Raw genomic sequence first — 23,449 nt, 5'->3', positions numbered from 1 at the left:
ATATTCTTGTGTGTTCAGTTGCTGTTTGTGCCTTCAAGAACCCATGCGTTAAAAATTCGGTGTTTGTCACCGTGTGTGTGTGTGTGTTTTGTAGGGGGATGATTCTTAACTTGCGGGGGCAGGGGGGGAGAGTGGCGCTCCAAAGGCCTTTAGGTCCACACTCCAAAATTAACTAAGTGCACCTCTGACTGAGAGTGCAAACTACGGCACACCCACCACTCCTCTGCGCATTGCAAAGGAAGATCCCTACTGGTGCGCAATGCCTTCTAGGGCACCTTGTCTGCCATTATTGATTTGCCACAGTTAAGAGGCTTCTGTGGAATTGCAGCGTTCCCTGGAATACTGACTGACATCCAGCCCAACAAAACACAGGGGCTGCCATCTGTCCTGTGCTGATGTGGGCTTGTAGTGAAGCACAAGCAGTCTTTCACTTTTGTGCAAGACTGCAAATATTTGAAGTAGTGCTCCTGCACTTCTTCAAAGAGCTAAGGAAATCGGAAACACAGTGAGGCTGTTCTCACAACACAGCCACCTGGGTCACCCCAGGCGGCTCATGTCATCTGGAGCGCTGCAAGTGGGGGGGGGGGGAGGATCCCGGATGCTCCAAACTGTACTAGCCCCACTTTTTAAGCCAGCATTTTGTTTAACCTCAGCAGGCAATTGTCTAGGCGATTGCCACCGGGTTAAAAGGCTTACCCCAGCCTGCTGCCATTTCTGGCAGTGAGCTGGGGGAAGGAGCAACCACACTGAGCACAGCAGCTGCTCTAAAGAGATCAGTGTCTAGGGGAAGAACGGCAGTTCTTTCCCCTAAAAGCAGAGCAAAACCAGGTTAGTGAGAAAGCAGCAAAGCAAGAGGCCTTGAGACAGTCCTTTAGGATTGAAGAACTACGAGGATTTATTTAAAGAAAAGGTTACAGACAAATGTGAAAAAGCCTGCAGCTTAATTTCAGCTGTCGCTCATGGCTGAAGAGAGAGAGCAAAACAAACAGCCATCTCTTGAGAGACAAAATGGAGACTAACACCGAACAAAGAGGGGAAGAGTCCAGCACTTTTGTCCGTGACCCCTCCACCCCCTGTAGTCACTATGAAACATTACAGCTGAGAGCGGCTGCTGCCAGGGTCCTAGCTCCAACACAGCTGGTACCAGGCAGGGATCCTTCCCACTTGAGATCCTTTATTTAAACTTGGAGATGTCAGTGATTAATTTGGGGTCTTCTGCATGCAAGGTGTGTGATACATTTCCCCCCCACTGTCAAGCACATGCCAAAGAGAGGACCCTTACAGTAATCTATGCTGCTGCTGCTCTTACCCTTTACGCCCTAAATAACTTGAGAGGAACCATCATTTCCCTGTATGAAACTGCCCAAATGTTAAGATGTGTATCAGAAGTCCTTCTTCATCTGCCCCCATCTGGTAAAACTGTTGGGGGTTGTTAATTTTACCCACAGTGCCAGCAGAGCTCTAAGGAAGAGAGCACACACTCCAGTTCCAGAGTAGGTAGCAGAGGATGTATTTAGTAGTTGCAGCTATTTAGAGAAAACACATGGAGATCCTTGTAGAACTAAATACTAAGTATTTATTGGTTAAGTACATTTGGATAGGAAAGTCCTAATCCTAATCTAAAGGACTACATAATGAGTAGGTAAGGAGGGAGAGAGATTGTTACTAAGCACTCCAGCTCACCCATCTTGGCTCGGAGGCTTCTGGCATTGGCATATAAGCACCTATACGCTGAATCTCTCACCTGATGTATGCTATCTTTCTTTTGACTCTTTGGCCAGCTAGCACAGCCTCCTGACTGCTCTCTATGTGGTTCTGCTCTGCCCTGCTGTTTTATCTGAATTCTTCGCACCCTCACACTTTAAAGGATGGCTTTTGCCAAACCAGATACTGCCCAGCTCCCGTCAGCTGTTCCCCAGGCATCATTTTAAAAGCTGCTCTGCAACCTTTTTTATTTTAAGCACCAGCAGTCTGGTTCCATCTTGGTTCAAGTGCAGCCTGTCCCTTTTGTACAGGCCTTGCTTTCCCCAAAATGTATCCCAGTACCTAACAAATCTAAACCCCTCCTCCCAGCACCAATGTCTCATCCACGCATTGAAACCCCTCAGCTCTGCCTGTCTTACTGTACCTGTGTGGGGAACAGGTAGCATTTCTGAGAATGCTACCTTGGGGGCATACGCTATCTATCAGCCTAAATTTGGCTTCCAAGACCTCCTGACTACATTTCCCCACATTGTTGGTGCCGATGTGCACCACGACAGCTGTCTCCTCCCCAGCACTGCCTAAGAGCCTATCTAGATGCTGCGTGATGTCCGCTACCTTCACACCAGGCAGGCAAGTCACCTTGCGTTCAACACATGGATCACAAACCCATCTCTCTATACCTCTAATGATCGAATCACTCACTACAAGGAGGCCCCCACCCCCCAGAGGAGTATCCCCTGTGCAAGAGGATATGGGCTCATCATCCATGGAAGGGGTCCCTTCTAAAGGAGCATTTCCCGCTTCCTAAAACCGATGTCCTTCTTGCCTGAGACCTTAATTCTCCCTGAAAGCAGAGGAGCTACCAGCCCTGGAATGGGATGCCTCTTTCACAACCCCAAAGGTCTCGTCCACATGCCTCTCTGTCTCTCTGAGATTCTCCAGATCTGCCACCTTGGCCTCAAGGGAACGAATTTGTTCCCTGAGAGCCAGGAGCTCCTTGCACTGAGCACACACCCATGACTTCTGCCCATGGAGTAAATAGGCATACATGTGGCACTCTGTGCAATACACTGGGAAGTGCCCCTTCCCCTGCTTTCTATCTTCATACTGTTTTTGTTGGCTGTTTACAGTATTTAGAGATAGTTTATTAGCAGTCATGTATTATCTGTTTATTATTATCTGTTTATTAGATAGTTTATTAGAAGGATAGGTCTCAGCTGTAATGGTCAGCTATTTAACTGTCCAAACAGCCTTTCCCAAGAATATGAGAGATATGAGGGAGGGATTTGTACTTACGCTCTCTTCTCCACCGGGCAACTTGTGATCACAGGGGCTTGTTCCAGGCTCCCCCGCACACTTCCCTCTAAACTGCTGCAAAACACCTACATCCTGTTTGCTATCCCTGTTCGCTATTCTCTGTTTGCTATGCTCTCGGGCCTTCACCTCTTATGTAGAGCGTAGTCTTCCAACTGAGACACAGGATGTGAGTCAAAGGAATGTCAAAGGAATGTGGGGCCTCCCCCAGCCCTAGCTGACTTCACCCCCTCCAGGCAGGGACAAACGAAAACAATGGAGTTTGCTAGTCCTGGCAAATGCTAGCCCTGGCAAATAACACACACACAAAGACTAAGACTTATCCCTTAAAGAGAAACCAGCCCCTGAAAATCTCCCCTCTTCTTGTTAGTTAGTTTGAAGGGGGGAAAGGCTAGATGTTTAGAAAAGCTTGCTCACCTCCTCAGCTGCGTCTGCTCTTCACAGAGTAGTCTCCCAACTAATATTATAATGCCCTTATACAAAACTATGATGCGATCACACTTGGAGTGCTGCGTACAATTCTGGTCACCATATCTAAAAAAGGACATTGTAGAGCTGGAAAAGGTGCAGAAGAGGGCAACCAAGATGATCAGGGGCCTAGAGCACCTTTCTTATTTATTTATTTATTTATTCATTCATTCATTCAATTTCTATACCGCCCTTCCAAAAATGGCTCAGGGCGGTTTACACGGAGAAATAACAAACAAATATGATGGAACCCTGTCCCCAAAGGGCTCACAATCTAAAAAGAAACATAAAATAGACACCAGCAACAGTCACTAGAGGAACTGTGCTGGTGGTGGATAGGGCCAAGGCTACACCACCTGGGGCTTTTTAGTTCAGAAAAAAGATGACTGTGGGGAGACATGATAGAGGTCTATAGAATCATGCACGGTGTGGAGAAAGTGGATAGAGAAAAATTCTTCACCCTCTCACATAACACTAGAACCAGGGGTCATCCCATGAAATTGATTGCTGGGAAATCTAGGACCAACAAATGGAAGTACTTTTTCACACAATGCATAATCCACTTGTGGAATTCTCTGCCACAAGATGTGGTGACAGCCAGCAACCTGGATGGCTTTAAGAAGGGTTTGGATAACTTGATGGAGGAGAGGTCTATCAATGGCTACTAGTCAGAGGGCTATAGTCCACCTCCAGCCTCAGCGGCAGAATGCCTCTGAGTACCAGTTGCAGGGGAGTAACAGCAGGAGAGAGGGCATGCCCTCAACTCCTGTCTGTGGCTTCCAGCGGCATATGGTGGGCCACTGTGAGAAACAGGATGCTGGACTAGATGGGTCTTGGGCCTGATCCAGCAGGGCTGTTCTTATGTTCTTATTGTTCTATCTGCTCTCTAGGAAGAAAGGAAGGATTGTGACTCAGCACGGGAAATGCTGAAGTGTCAAATCAGGGGTCATAGAGCAGGGACAGATAGGGAGACCCTTACTCACTGTCTCTACTCCCAATGCCCCTAGTGGCCATTAAGATAGTTGGTGCAAAAGGTCGATGGACTGGAACTCCATCTCCAACAAAAACCAAGTGGGTGGCTACTGGAGAGAGATCCCTTTCTGCAGTGGTGCCGTTTATAGAATGTGCTACAGCAACCGCTCTTTTGTCATTCTGGAGACAAGTTAAACCCTACTGGTGCAACAGGGCTCTAAACAGCTTTTAATAGTTCTTAAGGTTTTTGTAATTTTGTTTTTTTGCTGCTGCTGTTTTGAATTTTAATGTTATTGTTTAAATTACTCTCTGCTTCTGGTTTGAAGGGTTGTTTTTTTTTTTAAAAAAGAACTTAATTATTTATTATTCCGCTGCAGTTATTGTGTTTGAATAGTCTTTTAAAGAGAAAAACAGCTTGTAAATATTTTAAATAAGCAAATGCTATGCTGAGATCAATGTAAAATCCAGTGTGCATTACAAAGGCTAGTGCACAGCGCATACACACTTAATGACTTCTGCTGTCTCTACCCAGGTATTGCCAATGCAATATTTAGTGGCAGAAGCAGCGCGATATTTTATAGAAGCAATGGGCAGATCAAGAGAGATCTCACCGATATAGCCTTTGGCTTTCGGACCAGAGATTCAGATGTGATCCTGCTTTATGCAGAGAAGGAGCCAGAGTTCATCACCGTCAGCATCCAAAATACCAAGTTAGTGCTTCAGCTGCAAAGTGGCAACAGCTTCTACACACTGAACCTGTCTAGCTCCCAGCCAGTGAATGATGGGAAGTGGCACCAGGTGAGCCTCTCTATGACTGAGCCGTTGTCTCAGTCTTCACGGTGGCACATTGATATAGACGATGAGAAAGACAGCGTAACAAGTATGGTTGCCACAGGAAACCTCAACTTCCTGAGAGAAGACACAGATATCTATTTGGCTGACAAAGCTTTTGACAACCTGGATGGACTAAAAGGGTGCATGAGCACTGTTGAAATCAGTGGCATCCATCTCTCCTATTTTGAAAACACAGATGTCCATACTAAGAAACCACAAGAAGAGCAATTCCTCAAGATCTCTGCCAATCCCGTTGTCACTGGCTGCCCTCAGTTGGATGCCTGCAGCCCAAACCCTTGCATGCATGAGGGCATGTGTGAAGACTCCTACCATTATTACAGTTGCACATGTAGCGAGGGATGGACCGGAACCCACTGTGAAACCAATGTTGATGAATGTGCATCCAGCCCTTGCGTGCATGGAAACTGCAGTGATGGAATTGCATCATACAAATGTTTATGTGATCCTGGATACACAGGAGCGAAGTGCGAAGAAGACATAGATGACTGCCTTGGCCATCTGTGTGCAAATGGGGCCACCTGTATAGATGGAGTTAATGGCTATTCCTGCCTATGCCCTGGCAATTTCACCGGAAGGTTTTGCAGGTACTGTAATGAACCCTGATGGAGACATTTATCCACCACCAATAGCGCTCAGCTTTGAGTTCTGAAGTGATACAGTGATTAAGTACTGAACAAACCCCTGATTAGCAATTGCACTACTGAGAATTGCATTGTCAGGAAATCAGGTAATGTGGGTGTCTATTCTATACATTCCTATTTGTAATTGGATATTTATATATGGCCCTCAATACAGACTGCAAATTACAGATTAACATAAGAGGAGGAAACAGGTTTGTGAGCTTACAATTTAAATTTGATCTGTGAAGGACACAGTGAGGAGAAAGGAGTACCAAGAGGATCGAACAACAGAGAGAGGTGGGGGAATGGGACTGGAAATAAGCAATGAATGCAGTTTTACACATTCTCTGTTGGATATAAACACCAGAATATGTGAAAGCAGTGGCTAATACCACACTAGTAAATTCAATTAGTCAATACCATCTAGTAAATTTAAAAACAGATTTGATTGCTTTAGCAATTTGTTCATTCTACTAAATCAGGCCCGCTCAACTTAGGCCCCCCAGCTGTTTTTGGACTACAACTCCCAAAATTCTCAGCCACAGCAGCCAATAGCCAGGGATTATGGGAATTGTAGGCCAACATCTGCAGGAGGGCCAAAGTTGAGCAGGCCTGTACTAAATGAACCAGTGTCGTGTAGTGGTTAGAGTGCTGGACTAGGACGGGGGAGACCCGAGTTCAAATCCCCATTCAGCCATGATACTTGCTGGGTGACTCTGGGCCAGTCACTTCTCTTTCAGCCTAGCCTACTTCACAGGGTTGTTGTGAGGAGAAACTTAAGTATGTAGTACACTGCTCTGGGCTCCTTGGAGGAAGAGCGGGATCTAAATGTAATTAATTAATTAATTAATTAATTAATACTAGTAAATTCAATTAGTCAATACCATCTAGTAAATTCAAAAACAGATTTGATTGCTTTAGCAATTTGTTCATTCTACCAAATGAAAGTGGAGACAGCTCATCACAAAAGATTGCTGCCACCTAGGCATGTTGCAGAGAAAGAGCAAACTGCATGTCCCTGACAGCCACTTTTTGTAAAGAAAAGCAGCTTTGCGGGAGCCATTTTGAACTGAAAAGCAGCATTGGAAGGGAATGCTTAGTCCTTTCTCTGCCAGCCATTTCCCCACTCCAAATTGCTTTCCTAGCTTCTTCTCCCCTACTTAAAGGGTTCATAATGTGTTTGTGAGAGCAGGCATACATCCAGAACCACAGCAAGCATGCATCCAGAACCACAAAGGGCTCCAACTACTTGGTTTGGGCGTCTGATTTGCAGTGGGGAAATAGTCAGCAATTAAGCATGCATGCTTGTGTGTGTGTGTGTGTGTGCGCACACACGTGCATACACGCACTCTGCTGCTCCTTCGTGCTCAAAGCTTCACTGGAAAACAGAATAGCCCTTGGAGATTTGCTGTATTTCCATCTAATGTATGGTCAGGTCTTTTAAAAGCCATTCCAAAGCTACAGTGCTGGTTGTTGCAGAGCAGATCACGGTGGGAACACTGTTTCATTTCCCTTTCAGACAAATAAATTTCATTACAGTTTTTTGGTCACCCTATTGTTTTTTTGAGTAATTACATAAATCGTTTTTTACGACTGAAATTGCAATGTTATGTTTTATTTAGATTTTCGTAATGAGAGCAACATGTAAAAAAAACAACCCAGTGCTATATCCCATATGTATAATATGTGAACCAGCCTGGCATAAACTAGAAGCGGAACTCTTTCAACATGTCATTCTGGAACTGTTTGGTTTTTTAAAAAATAAAATAAAATTCAGACAGTGTTTACCCCTCCTCTCCCAAAGGTTTAAGGTGGCTTCCATGAGTAATACAATAAAACACACTATTAAAAACAATGAAAGAAGCATAAAAATCTCTCCAAAAAAGGAGAGTCATAAAGGTGGACATGCTCTGTATTTATGTCTTACATTTATTACATTTACAAACCGCACCATCCAAAGGCTCTGGGCGGTGCACAACTATATGAAGTTCACAGGAGGAACGGATGAATCATGGGAGTTATGAGCAGCCGGTGGATGTACCTTTTGCAGGGAAGAGGTTAAAGCGAGTGTTCAGAAGCGCAAAAAGCTTGGAAGGGTTTCTAAGGGTGCTATTTCAGAAAACTTTCAGAACAGGTACATTTCAGGCTGCTGGACAACCCGATGTGATGTTTTGGGCTAATCCATTCCTTGATTCAGGCCAGCTTTTGAATGCTACTTTAGTTAATTTTAGTCCAGTCCTGGAGTAGAGGCAGGGCTAACAAACCACCTGGAGCAAGAGCATTGAAAGCAGTCTGCACTTGCCTCTTTGTAAACAACATCTATTTCATTAAACCATTAATATTCCTGATTCTACTCCACAGCCTGATTAATATTCCTGATTCTACTCCACTGTCCTTGTGCATGCCACAACTCATGCTTCTAGATTCTACACCTGACTAGTGAATAATCTAGGCTAATGAACATTCAGTCTCAGGGCTTTTTACTTGCAAACATGAAAGATACAGAGGCAGGCTTTTCTTTGTGTGCAGATGTATGTATAGACACCACCAGCCATGCAAATATTCAGCGAAGTCTCTCTATATGTTCTGCAATCCCCTAGCACCTTTTTAAAAAGACACTTTGGGCTGCAATCTTAACTTCATCTACACAGAGGTAAACACTGACATCAATGAGGCTCAGATCTAATTCAAATGTTTTCTTGACATCATAGAAGCTGTTTCTACAAGGCTTCACCCTACACTGTTCCAGGCAAGCAGTGCAGGTGACTGGATGACACAGTTACCTCCCATGCTTTTAGGAAGTAGAAAATCCCCATGGGAAGTGTCTCTGTCATCATCAAGATCGCCAACATGTGAATAATGTGGGGCTGTGATGAAGCAGGGCCCACTCTGCTAATAGCAGCATGTGCATTGGCCCTTAAAGTTAATGGCTGACATGTTGCACAGCATTTTGTCAATGCTACACACCATGCAGGGTGTGGTATGCAGCATCGACATGTTGCACATCATATTAGCCAATAGGATTGGGATATATGGAGTCCAAAAGAAGCCTAAACAACACAAAACAGCAGATGACAGCTGTAGAAAGTTTAAACAATGGACCTGCTTTAAAAAACTTAGGAAAAAATGATGACTTATGCTTGTTGTTTCACTCTAGACATATAAGACTACCATCAACCATCTGTGGGAATGAGAAAAGAAATCTTACCTGCTACAACTACGGCAACTGTACTGAGTTACAGGGACACCTAGAATGTATGTGCCTGCCAGGCTTTACAGGACAGCGGTGAGAACCTTTGACGTGTCATAGCAACTGTCTTTTTGAGGTGGGGCGTGTGCATGGTTTTTCTTTACAGAACATGCCACACAACTGGCAGCATTTCTCTCCGCTTCAGTCCTTCATGGCAAACATTATGTTCTATAATTGTTCTGTTATTTCATTTGCAAGAGGAGTAGGCAGCTCACAAGTCTACATTCTGGAACAACAACAACAACAAAAGCAGGAACTCAAAAGCTAGGCCATTTTAAAAAGTTGTTCATAGGGAAGAGTTGTAGTTTAGCCTTCTAGGAATGAGTGAACTAGTTCGGGGGTTCAGGGTTCAGTTTGGGGGCTCAGAGTTGAACCAAACACACACACACCCGGTTCCGTCCGGACCGGAACTGAACCCCTGCACCAGTTCACGAATTTTTATTTTTTTTAAATGGAAAAAATTTAATACCACTAGCCCCTTCACTGGGCTTCCTAAAGGCCTTGGGGGGTGGGGTGGGGTGTCCATGAAGGTTTCCCCTCCCCCCACCGGCCTTGTTTATCACTGCCACAGCCCGTAAAATCATCCGTTAGCCCTGTTTGGGCCTCTGTTATTTGGTGCAGTGGCCATTTTGCCTGCTACCGTGCATGTTTCAATGGCCTCTGCAAGGCCTGGCATTGTCCAGGGCCTCACAGAGGTCATTTGCGCATGCATGCCGACAATTTTTTTTTAAAAGTCTCTTCTTTCTCCTCTTGGCCACAGGGCCTTCTCCTCGGGGAGAAGCTCCAGCAGCAGCTCCACTTCTTCCCATTCTCCTCCCACATCAGCATCTCCTCTTCCTCCTGTGTTCTGAGGGTAGCAGAGGGAGAGGCTGCTGTTGCAGATTCCCCCTCCATTTGCCAATGGGGAGAGTGGGAGGAGAAACCACCCACTGTCCATTGCCCTTGGAATGCACAAAGCCAAATGCATCATGGGAGGCCCAATGCTCCAGGGCTCCATGCAATCTAGTGCCAACACAGCTTCTCTGCATGTGTTGATCAGCACTGAGTCACATAAAAATCATGAGCCCCAAAGCAATGCACCTGTTGAATTTCTTCATATGAAGAATTTCTTCATATAGAGCTGCCTTATTCTGAATCAAACCATTGGGACAGTATGCTCTACACTGCCTGGCTGCAACTTCCCAGGATTTCAGACAAAGATCTTTCCTGTTGAGGAGTGTGAGGAGAAACATTAAAGTCCTCACACACAGCAGAGTATGCTCTGGTGGTAAAGAAGTCTAGCCCAAGAGACATTAGGTTGAGTTCAAAAAACAAAGATTTATTAAGAAACTAAACACCACATACTGACAGAGACATAGAACAACATATGCAAAAAGGCACTAGACAGCATCAAAAGCTGAACAGTTCTGACTAACTCTTAATTGACCAAGAGAGACCAATTAACATGACTCATCATGCTACTAGTGGCTAGAAGAGGTTACTGCAGGGCTAAGAGCAATGCTTTAGAATTATCACTTGGAACACTCCTTGTTGCTCAAGCACCAATCAACAACTCCCATCATCTCTCACAATGCAAGAAAATGATCTCTTGGCAATGGCTTTGGGAGTACATTTGCTAACATCTTCTCCGTTGGAGAGTACTTCAACTCCACCAAACCCTTTTCTTGTACTTTACATGCATAATGGTATTTTGTGTCAATATGCTTTATTCTGGATATTGTCTTCCCCACTTGTGAAAGTGAAATACAACTTTGTCCTCAAACAATTCAGTAGGTTTTGGTTCATCAGCTCCAAGGTCTTGCAACAATTTGTGTATCCATGCAATCTCTGGGCAACCCTGAGTGGCTAACACACATTCTGCTTCAGTAGAGGAAAGAGCAACAGTGTTTTACTTTTGACCGCACCAACTAATGGCTCCACCTCCATAAAAGAACAGGTATCCACTTGTGGATTTATGATCTGTTCTATCTTCTGCCCAGTCTGCATCCACATAACCCACTAGTTTAGGATTACTACTTGCTGGAATTTCAGTTTAATTTTTTAAAGGTAACTACCCAATCTTTTAACTGCAATCCAAATAATTTTGGTGGGTGTAGTCACTTTCCTGCATAAAATTCCCATGGCTCCAACAATGTATGGTCTTGTTACTATTTAGAAGTTTCCCAATTGCTTTCCTATATTGCCTGTTGTCTGGAAGAAATTCATTATTTGCATCTTGCTTCAAGAAACTAGCTTCCATTGGAGTGTTGACTTCCTTGGCATCTGTGAGACCCAGACATTCTAACAAGTCTTTAATATTTTGTTTCTGATTAAGGCAATAACCTCCATCTAGTTCTCCATCTAGTTTATATGCGGTGGTATATAAATAAATGTACTAAATAAATAAATAAATACAAGTGCAGTGGCAGTGGGGAAGCCTCTGGTGGCATTAAAAGCAGCCACCTGCTACAAGACTGCAGCTCCCATTGCTGTGATTGTCGGGATATCAGCCAATACAATACATATGCTTTTTAACGACAACAAATAAGCTCTCAAAACAGTTTATGTAGCAAAAGAAATCAAATAGAAATATTCCTTACTTCAGAGGGAGAGGGGTGTATACAAAACCAGTTTTGCCAGTTTGGCTCAATTCTGGAGCAGATTCAAGCTGCCCTGGCTTGGTTTGGTTTTGCCCCCAGGAGAACTGGACCCGGTTCGAATTCAGGCTGAGCTGGTTTGACTGGCTTGGAGTTCTCATGGTAAAGGGGAATCCAGTGAGGATTCCCCTTTACCAGTAAAGGGCAGAGGGGCTGTCCTAAGGTTAGAGAGTGTGGGAGGAAGATAAATAACAACCTAAAAGTGCTACCATAGTGGCTGTGGTGGCAGTGGCAACGGGAAGGTGGCAGCGGCTCCACCCACACCCTCCAGCCTCCCCCAGAGTAGGCAGGACTGGTGGCAGCCTGGTTTGGGCCTTTACACATGCACAAAGACCATTTGTGTGACCAGGCAATTTGTGGTCCCCCATAGCTGTCCCAGCCGCCACCACCAGCTGTACTTGTTAAGTAGCTATTTACTTCTTTCCCGCCCCCTCTACCCTGGTAAAGGGGAATCTTCACCTGATTCCCCGTTACCAGTAGAGTTCTGAACTGGCTCAGTTTGAACCGAGTCTGGTTCGATTCAGACTCGGACTGGTCAAGTCCAATCTGGTTCAACTCCAAACACATCGCGTCAAGCTTGAACTGAGCCGGCTCACACACCCCTACAACGGGATTCTCTGTCCCAACTAAAAGAAAAACCCAAGGGAGATGTCACCAAAAGCCACTAGGCATGACTAGGGACAGTTGTTCTCCCCTTGATAAATATAAGAGAACGACTTAAAAGGTGCCTCTTTGCCAATATAGCAGGGCTCACGAGTGCCCAGTTAACAGATTCTGGAGGAGGTTCTGTGGTGCACATGTCTTCTAAGTCATATTCTCAGTTCATGTAAGGCACTAGTCAGGACTGTTGGGTTTTCAATAATGCTATTTGCAATTTTTCACCCAAATTCAAAACATATCCTTCTCCAGCCCTTAGACATATACAGTGTATATAGAGATGAACATCAACTTTAAATAATGCATAGAAATATTTTCTCTATGAATACATGACTTTTTAAAGTAGTTGACAAATTCTTCAGATCTGGGACTTAATATTATCCCCAACCTGCAACATGAGATCCACTATTAATTTTTTACTGTCTTTCTCTTTTTGTCTAAGTCTTTCTTCCCTCCCCTTTCCCTCCTCTCCATTTTTCATTCCACTCAATTTTTCTTGTTTAAAAAATGTCATAGTGGTAGTGCTGCTGATGTAACCCACCTTAGTCCTGGCCCACTAGCTGAAGTAGGCAAGAAAGCTAAGGATTTTGGTAGATCCCTGTGAAATGGAGTGCCATATCTTCTCCTTCTCCCCATTCACACAAGATATGTTGATCCAAGTATTTGTCTTACTTTCATCCCACAGATGTGAAGTGGACATTAATGAGTGCAACTCCGATCCCTGCCTCAATGGGGGCCTCTGTCAAAACCAGCTCAACAAATTCCATTGCATCTGTGACGTGAACTATGCCGGTGACCGCTGCGAGATAGATGTAAGCGACCTCTCCTTCTTTGTCTCTCTCTTGTTGTGGCAGAACCTTTTTCAGCTGCTCTCCTACCTCATTCTGCGCATGGATGATGACCCAGCAGTGGAGTGGGGTGAACAGGATGATTACTAACAGTTGGTGTACAGGATCATTTAAAAGCCATCCAAGCACAACAGAAGATGCCTTGACTAAACAGTACAGCTAAATCAGGAATGGATATAGCAGTAGCAATCACAGTCACCCTCCTAACCCAATTTTCTAAAGTTTTGAATGTATGTAAAATATACCATTGTGCATCATTTGGTGTGCTAATTCCTGTGTTAAGCATAGAGGCTAAGTCTGACATAGGACTATTTCTCATCATTGTTGAGCTTTTAAAGTGAGAAGAGAAGGCTGAAAGGTTTCCCAAGCAGATTGTCATTATCTCAGTTCTAATCCATTTCGGTATCCCTTTTGCCCTGGGTAGGTTCAGTAGCTTCATTTTGGAAAGAGTCCCTTTCTCTTCATAGAAACTAGTCTCTCTTCCATTAGCATGAGCAGATGCAAAAAAGGGCAGGACAACAGTACGTTTAATAGAATAAAGTCTATATCTCGTAATCTTGCCATTACAAGCAGCTCCTGACTTCCAAAATGGTGGGGGCTTCCCTCTTTGTATGTTCTTCAACTATGTTGTAAGCATGTGCACTTAACATTCCATCTTCTACATATGTATTTAAGTTACAGGAGCCTTGATCTGTTCTGCAGTTGGCTCTCCTACTGTCCATTCATGACGCCTGTGTGTTTGCAAGACTAATGTTAGTAAGAACAAGGGCCAGCATCCAAAGCAGCACTAGCAGAGGACAGAATTAGCACAAGCAGTTCTGGAATTCGACCTTCCTCTATGCAAACTGAAAGGTTCAAGGAACCTTTAAGCAATGGCATGGGATGCAGCATGGGGGAGCTTAGGGGGAGGTTGGAACACTGGAACCTGCATGGAAACACCTTCCGCAAGCAGAAACTCTTAGTGGACGGTGTGTCTTCATAGTTCCTGGGATCTCTCCACTCCTGCTGCAGCCTCTCGCACTGTACCCCACTCCACTGCTGGGGATCCCTTGATCCTCAGGTCTACTGGGAGGCGTCAGTGGGGAGGAGAAGAAAATTGCTTCTGCTAACTCTGATTTCCACTAAGAAAGGATGCAAATCTCCTGTTAGGACTTACAAATCACAATTTAGCTTTCCCCACCTCCACCCCCCGATATTGATTTAAATATTATTCTAGCTCAGTAATTCCCAAATGGTATTTCCCAAACTACAATGGTATGCCAAGGCAGAGATGTACCGGAATTACCAACAGAGGAGGCTTTCTATTGCACCGCAGCATAGGTTAGTGAGCTCAACATCCCAGCCAGCAGGAGACACACCAAGGTCACTCATGCAGAAGCATAGGATAGCCCTTTTGAGGGCAGGCAGCTCTTAGACTTACATACTCCAAAAGTAAACCTTTTTGATTATAAGAGTGAGAGGTCTCTCCAATTTTATTTAACATAAGTGTACTTCAGACTAGTGCTGAGCTGAGCAGTCTCACTGAAGAATTTTCAAGCTCAGGTTTGGGTGGCAGGAAAAATTTGGCAGAAACTAACGCCATTTTCTAGGGGGCCCCCAGAGAAATTCAACGCAAGTTTGTGGAAAAGCTTACTACTGGTTGGCAACTGTCCTCCCTCACCACCACTCACCTGTTTCTTTGGTGTCATCATTAGTATCCCCTCAGAATGCACTAGTATCCTCAACAGCATTGGTATCCCCTCAGAATGCACCATGAGCAATGGATGCTACCTTGTGATGTAGTGGAATTCCAAGCAGTCTTCTGGGAAACAAATGGCAGCCACCAATTGTAAAATGGCTAAAACCTCCACCGCCACCACTTTTATCACCTGAGACTGGTATGGAAAACATGGAGTGTGCCGTTGGGATTAGTCCTAGCCTCAAAGCCTAGTTGGGGGTCTGAGCCCTATCACTCACCACCTAATGACCCCCTGGTCACCAAACGTTGTGCTCTGTACATTGAGCACACCAGAGGTTTTGGGGGAAAGTGGTCTAGCTCTTATGCCTGTGCAGGTGAAAAAGAAGAGAGGGTACACCAGTTATGTCTTTTATGTCAATACCATTATTATTCGGTCCAAAACCAAAGAGTGACTTTAGCACCAAAAGACAACTAATATCAACACAACACCTTGATGTATTTATAAGAGGGGGCGGGGAGAGAATTATTCTGGACATGCATTGATAAAAGCTTTCCCACTAGCAGGCTCTACACTTAACTCTACTCCTTGGAAAAATTGGGCTCATGGTTTTGCACAGGGACTGGAGTAAAATTCCATGCTGATCTGTTGATGCGGGACCCTGGCCCTGACCAGTTGAAAAGCTTTTGGATTCCTTGCTACATCCTCTTGTAGATCAGAGCCAGACTGTGAAGTCCTTGATAATGAGGGACTCAGGTAGCTCTCTAGTCATATGGATGCTGGTGCACAAAGTAACTGCTGGAAGTCTGCTTAAAATCAATGACGTGTTTAGGTGCTACCCAGTGGCGTTGCTAGGTACTCAAAAGAGCTGGGGCCTGGGTGCACAGCCCCCTTTTGATAAATATACTCAATCATGCCCCCACAAGATTATGTCTGGTTCCACCCCAAAGGGAAATTGGAGGATATAAATGCTATATTGGGGACTAGGGCATCTGTTTTTGTCCCTAGCACTAGGGGTGTGCTTCCCCCCTCCACCTGCCTCCATTAATGTCCAAATCACCCAGTTTGGGCAGTCATGACCCAGCCACACACAGGCCCATTGGGCATGTGCGGCAGCCTCCAAAATGGCCCCAGCAATGGAGGGCTGGCCTGGCACAGACCACCCAAACCGAGCGATTTGGACATTAATGGAGCCGGCGGGGGGAGGGGGAATCTCTGGAGGATTTCTGCCCCAGCCTCAGAGAAGCCCCCTGGAGCAGCTGCGGTGAGTTATATTTCTTTTAAAAAAATGTTTTTTACTTAGAACCCCCTGAAAGGGGGGGGGTCAGTCTGATATCAAGCCATCGAACTGAACTGGTTCAATGTCGAAAAGGTTCAGAATCAAACTTGTTCACACATCCCTACCTAGCATAGCATCTTTTAAGGAAGAGACAGAGATGAAAGGGGATCATTGCACTGGAATGACAGCAACAGAGGAGACTGCCTACCCACCATTCAAGGAGGTGGCTGATAAGATTTGTGGCTCTGAACCCTATGGGCCACCCACTAATGATGCTCCTAGTGTCACCCCACATTGTACTCTGTACATTGAGAATACCACCACTGACTCACATTTAGATAAATTTGTAACAGCTATGCGAGCTTGTGCATGGTAGCACCTACATAGATAGGCTCAGAATAGGCAGCAGATGGAAGGGGGTGGGATACATACATGGTATGTATGCCTCTGAATACCAGTTGCAGGGGAATAATAGCAAAAGAGAGGGCACACCCTCAGCTCTTGCCTTTGGGATTCCCAGTGGCTCCTGGTGGGCCACTGTGTGAGGCAAGACACTGGACTGGATGGGCCTTGGGCCTGATTCAGCAGGGCTCTTATGTTCTTACACTGATTTCCAGCCTATTTCAAGCCATTCATTCTTTCCTTGTCCCTCTCCCCTCTCCCTCTCATACACACACTGGCTGATCACATTGGGCCTGATCTACAAATGCAATAGTATGAGGTAGCAGAATATTGAGGTAGTAGAGTGGATGGTACCATAATGGTGGGATTGCCTTTTTGAATGTTAAAACAAGTATTTCTAAGTAGCACAAATGCAGCCTGCTTTCAGTTACTTTTAACATGGTGACTTTCACTTCAGGCCCCTCCCATCTGCTGTGAATTTGGTTTGTATCTCTCAAAATGAGAGTTACAAAGGGTGTTGCCTATACTTTGAGTGGCCATCAAGTTGAAACAAGATGGTGAATGAGCAACGGTGGTGGTGGGGAACCCATTGGGGTCCCCTAGGACAGCTTCCCGTGTGCTGTGAATTTAGTAATTTTGTATATGTCAGAATGTAAATGCCAAAATTCTTAGAGGGGGGCATATGGAGAGAGAGAGAGAGAGAGATATCTCATGAGCCTCGTTCTCTTCAGAAAGTACGCTTTAAAAAAAACCCATCCTCTAAAGATCAAAATACTATCAAATTGGGGAGTAAGATTCAAACAAAACCCATTCTTTGCTGTGCTGGTTTTCTACAGAAGGGAGTTCTTTAAACAGCGGAGCATTACTGTCACCTCCACTCAGTATGTAGTGGTACCGGCCATTCTACCACCACAGAACTCTACCAACTCTTTCCCTTTCATTCTTCTGTATATGTTGACCAGGTCTTCAAAATGGAGGTCTTATTGGGAGACATCCTGAATATGCCCTTCTTTCATCAAATATACTGGTGTCCAGTGTCCCCTCTAACAGGGAATTCCAGAGGTTGTTGATTACAACTCCCATAATTCCCAGCCAAAGGCCATCATAGCTGGGAATGCTGGGAGTTTTAGTCAACAACCTTTGGAATTCTCTGTTAGAGGGAATGCTGCTGATGTCACATAATAGGTAAGAGCTACAAGCTGCAAGTCATGAGTTCAAATCTCAACTTAGCCATGAATTTAGCCCTGCATGTCTGTAGCCAAGACACTGTAGCTCTGCCTCCCCACCATCTATAATGGCCTCCCTTTTAGGATTATTCAATTACTGACATCAGAACGAAGCATGCCATTATTAATATGTTACAAATGGGATCAGAGCTCATTGCCATACACAGAAGCCCGGTTCAGATGTAACACGGAACCAAGGGTCCAATTCCATGCTCCCTGCTCTCCCGTCTGTGTTCGGACATTTGGAAGAGCTGCCTCTCTGCAGTCAGCAGGACTTCAGAGAGGTGGGGAAGCTGGCTGTGTGGGCTTCCTTCTTTCCTGAAGGACAGCCTGCACAGCCAATCGGGCCGGAGTGAGGGAAGAGCTTCCTATCTCAACTCCAGTTCTGTGGGGCCCAAACTATGGTGCCAGTAGTCGGATGTAATGCTGGCACCACAGAAATGGAGTTTGTGGTGGCAAAACGCCACTCTGTGAAGGTTCAGAGTGGAGTTTGGCGAGGGAAATCATGGGTCGCTTCCCCCTGAAAACTTCATTTCCCCAAATTTGGATGTTCCGATTAGAAAACTGGAGGTGAAGTGACCTCTGGTTCCCTGTTACGTCTGAACCAGGCCAAGGTTTCTTTTAGCCGTTAAAGCAAACTTAGATGCTTTAAGATGAGAGTTAAGCACCACAAAGGTATCTACAAAAACCAGACATATTTTAGGTTCATGAAAAGAACCATGGAACCTGGAAAAGAGCTATATCTCTCAACAGTATTTCCTTGCATACCATGTTACTGTTCCACAAGATGAAAAATAGATCAAACACAAACTTCGTACAGCGTAGATACAGCATATATACAAAGGTTTCGCCCATCCAAACATTTGCTTAGATGTCGGAACCAGATACTCGAGGACAACTGTATATACATGATGCATCTTACAGGATCACTAATATAGATTGGAAAGCAACCGTCTGTTCTTTGTGTACATCCCACTAATTCTTCTGTTTTCACTGTGACTGTGAAGAATGTCTTTTTGTCCTGATGCTTTTCCATGAAGAACATTCTCTGACTTCAGAACTGTTCATTTGTCCCCCATTTTTTGTATATGTGCATTCTTCCATAACATTGTGTGTGCTATGCACCTACCTACCTTTCCTGTCTTTATAATAAACCTTCTGCCTTTATCACATTACATCTACCTTTTTCATTTTGTTTGTGCTAATGCCTGTGTTCTCATTTGCTTTCAGTGTGTCATGATTTATAAATGTTTACACTTCTACCTAGAAAGCTAAAGCTCAGTCCTTCTGCACTGCGTTCCACCCAACCCTTGAGGTGTGTGATTGCTTACACATCTCCTGAGACTGATGTCTTCCAGTAAAGAGTATCATGCAGCCTCCCTGAGGACAGAAAGCCTTCATTTCTAATTCCAGAATACATTTGGTGCCTGCTATTTTGATTTCACCAAATGTCATCAGGAAAAAAAAATCTCATGGGATTTCTCTGCTTAAATTTTAATTCTTCTCTCTTTCCCATTTCTTTTCTGATGCTGGAAGGAGAATGCATAAGCAAAACTTGTCCCAGGCTCAATTACTCTTCTGATTCAGCAACAGTCCTACTTGCACAATTATTGCAGGCACAACCTTGAGCAAATTAGTAAACAATTCAATCACCCTGAAGCAGAGCCACATGAGTGATATGCCCATGAAGTCCTTGTACACACTGTCATCCCTATTCATTTCAATGGAGGAAAAATATCCATCATGCAAAGCAAAGTAAATGTGTACCTGCTTACTCTGTTGAAATGAAAGGGACAGCATTCACGGGTGGAAAATGATATGCATGAGATCTACTGCACCAGCAAAGGAATCATTGGGGCACAACTATTCAGACAGAGGTCCTATTCTGAGAGTGAGTGTATATAATGGACAAGATTGACCTGTGAAACAGGAAGTCCACAGTTCATCTCTTACCTCTGCCACAAACCCACTTAAGTGACTCTTGGCAAGCCACTCTGAAGTCCCATTCCGTCATTCTTGAGCACTGCAGTGCTCATGGTTACAGCTCTGAAAGCCGGGAGGAAGTCCCACCCCCAGGGCTGTCCTTAGAAAACCTTGGCGGGGTGCCAGTGCGGGGCCCCCTACCAGTTAATTCTAATGGGGGTTAAAAGAGTGGGGCCCGGGGCAGTCAACCTAAGGACAGCCCTGTTTACCTCAAAGTTGTCACTTAACTCCCTTTGGCCGGCCAGTTCAAGGAGGTAAGTGACAGCCCCGGAGCGGGACTTCCTCCCCGCTTTCAGAGCTGTGACTGTGAGCGCCACTCTGCTCAAGAGCATCTGGATGGAGCTTCAGTCCCAGCGCTACCCTGCTGCTTGAAACATTTAGGTCACTTTAAAAAACAAAACCTCACAACTGTGTAATAATTGCTGCTGATATAAGCTGAAAATGTGTGGGCAATGTTCAATGAAATCTCAGAACCCAGTACCAAGCAAGATTTTATTTCAAACTTTTTGTTCTAGAGTAAAGATGCCCAGATTAACAACCAATGTATTTAAACAGAAGAACACAAAGCAAACCATATTTCTGTTTCTCATAATCATGTCAGAATTTCAGGTTACCATTTCTGAGGTTCTGCCACGTTTGCAAATGATGCCAAAGTATTCAATATAATGGAATCCCAGGAAAACTGTGAATAGGATATCTCCAAACTGGGCGAGAAAAGGCAGCAAAATCGCACATGAATGCACACTGGAGGTGGAGGTGTGAGTCTGCTGCAAACACTAGGCCATTTGGAAGAGCGTGTCTTTGGAGATGTGATATCTTACCAGTCCCCATTCCTGTGTTCTATGATCCACTCTGTGCCTGACATGCTATCATTAATATAAATTGCACCTTCAAGAAGGTATTCATGCAAAGAGGCTTGCTTTGAAAGTGAAGTGTGCAGCAATGGTCCATGGAAGAGATTAGAAGTATGATGGGTCCCTCCTTACCCTTTTCCAGAACATTGGTAACTAACAATAGCCCAAATGTGACTTTTACAAGGTCTGCCAGCTGGGATTATTTCATCATTTGGGGCAAGCTGACAAACAGTGCCATCCACATGTTTGCACAACTCCTAACCATTATTAAGTATTATTATTTATTATTATTATAAACATGAATGAGCCCAGCAGAACTCTGCAATATTAAGTGCAGAACAACTAAAAACTAGAAAGCAAGAGTCCGGGATTCTCACTCAATTTGCCTTTTGGAGATTGATTAGTATATTCATTAGTTATGTGAACACATCCTAATGACACTTAAATTACGATAATAAATGCCTGCTGCCTTATGAATAATTTATTCTATATTTGCATAGCCATCCTTATGCAGTTATTCCTGAGTAATTATCATACTGACTAAAAAGGTGTCAAGGACTGAATAACTACGCCTCCTTCTGTGTGCTCATCTTCTCCCTCTATCATCCCTGCCCATCCTTCTGCCTTGATCTTACAGGCATCCCTGAACCTTTTCCAGTTAAAAAGGAAAAAATGCAAAAGCCCCATAACAGCACTCTGAAAGGCAAGCTAAATAAAAAGGTGTTCCCCATACCAAAATCAACTTAATAATATTTAGCATTTCTATAGTAATTTTGAGTGTTTCACATGCATTATCTTAATGTAATCCTTACAACAACCCTGGAAAGTAAATAAATATTACTATTCCCATAGGCCGAGTGGGAGTGGCTTGCCTAAGGCCGCCTAGTGAGTTAATGGCAGAGACACAATTCAGACCAAATGAGTCCTAATGCACAGCTCAGTCTCTTAGCCAATATACCACACAAGCCCAGTTGGTGGGCTGAGGACGGTAGTCCACATATGCACATAGTGGTAAACCACGGGTAGACAAACTCGAGGTTAATTTTTGTAACCGTGAATCGCATCACAAACATTCATCAAACTGTAACCTGCCAACCTTTGGTTTCAGGGCAGGGGAGCCACGCCGTCTCCCTGGTACACTGAGGCCACATCCTAGCAATCTCTGTAGCATTCACGTGCCAGACTGTAAGCAAGATGTCAGAAAATCTGCATGGTGGCAGGCACTGGCCACAATCTTCAAGGGGATGTGCCAAGTGCAATCATGCCTTTTCGGAATGGATCACCTGCCTTGTGCAGGGAAATGGCATTTAAATCCCTTTAAATGGCATTTAAACTGTTCTCATGACAGCAATTGCACCATCGCCCTCATAAGAGCCCCACAGCAAAACAGTGAGTCTTGCACAAGCACAATTACTGGCAATGTGGGGATGCCAAGGGGCACTATTTTTCTGTTACTCTGGGAAGGGATCATGATGACTTCCTAGGTGGGAATATGTATATGAGGGAGGGCAAAGGATCCTGGGGTCTGGTCCACTGGGACCAAGGATGCTCTTGTGATGGTAGACCCCAGCAAAATGGTCCAGGAACACTCTTGCCCCCATGTCAGCTTGCTGACTGGGGACTAACCTTCTCATGGGAGGGCCAGTCCACTAGGGAGGACCAGAGGCTCAGTGAGTTTCGGGCCTCCATCGGAAGGCACTCTCATGAGGTAAGCCATCCAAATCAAAGGGTCCGTACTTGTGTGGGGACCCTCTTCTATCTGGTAAATAATAGAACTTGTACACATGACTCCCTCCTTTCCAGGCAGCCCTTTTATATTCCCAAAGACTATTCCACGTGTCCGGGCGGTACTGGGTGGGCAGACTAGGGAAGCACCAGGACTGGGGATAGATCTTTATTCTCATTCAAATTTCCCAGGTTTGGACCAGCATTGCAGCATATGCAGATTGTCTGCTGTGGTGAATTGTGGGAGAGGGGAGCCCCGATCATCAGTGATTCCAGGAAAGTAGGGTCACCATACCAGGCAATAACAAACAAGGATATATGGCAATGGACAACTGGACTGGCAGAGGGACTGCTTGGACTGCTTCATCACAGCAGTTGCTAAGATAGGGAAAAGTTGTTGCTGGGGTACCCATCCCCATGGCTTGCTTGTATCAAGCAACCAGGCTGGGTGGCAGCTGCCATATGGCCCGCATGTATTTCTCAATGGGCTATCACTTTCATGAGAGTGCAGTCCAGTCAGGAGTAGCCTACGAGGTCATCACACAGGAAGAATCTCTCCAGTGACTGGAGGCAATACTGCTCCTGTTGGATGGTTCTTCTCATGAGTAACAACAGAGACTGCATGCTCTTACCCAAGGGGAAGGGACTGGGGGCACCTTCCCCAACTTTATTGTACAAAAAAATAGAGCAGAGCCATTCAGAAATTCCTGGATGGGGCTGCCCTGCCATGTGTCATTTCTGCAGTGATCTAATCGGGTTGCCTGGTTTGTGGTGCCACCACAACTGCATGTGCTTGTGAACATACTACTTTATCAATTCATTTTTGAGAGCAAAACACATAATGTCCATCTTGCCATCCCGTATCCTTCTCTTCAGATTGCCAGAGGAGGGGAAACAAGAGACACAGTGGAAAGCAGACATCCCCCAATATGACTTTTCCCTTTGACAGGCTTAGACGCTTGGGATGGTACAACACAGCT

At 44.8% G+C, this 23,449-nt stretch overlaps 1 protein-coding gene across 6 annotated transcripts in view; it reads left to right on the top strand.

Annotated features, from left to right (window-relative positions):
• Positions 1-23,449, top strand: part of CRB1 (crumbs cell polarity complex component 1) — a 196,531-nt gene that overhangs the window by 147,601 nt on the left and 25,481 nt on the right. For all 6 annotated transcript variants that reach the window (XR_008306783.1, XM_053248737.1, XM_053248739.1 and 3 more), the window contains 3 exons: positions 4,991-5,897; positions 9,091-9,219; positions 13,162-13,288. Coding sequence is in view for 5 of the 6 variants with exons in the window: in XM_053248737.1 (XP_053104712.1) it covers positions 4,991-5,897; positions 9,091-9,219; positions 13,162-13,288 (1,163 nt within the window). In the remaining variant the exon portion in view is untranslated. The remainder of the gene's footprint in view (positions 1-4,990; positions 5,898-9,090; positions 9,220-13,161; positions 13,289-23,449) is intronic.

Source organism: Hemicordylus capensis, chromosome 4 (assembly GCF_027244095.1).
Source record: "Hemicordylus capensis ecotype Gifberg chromosome 4, rHemCap1.1.pri, whole genome shotgun sequence".
Taxonomy (NCBI): domain Eukaryota; kingdom Metazoa; phylum Chordata; class Lepidosauria; order Squamata; family Cordylidae; genus Hemicordylus; species Hemicordylus capensis.
The sequence above is the reverse complement of the archived record's forward strand: the minus strand, read 5'-3'. Positions and strand labels throughout refer to the sequence as shown.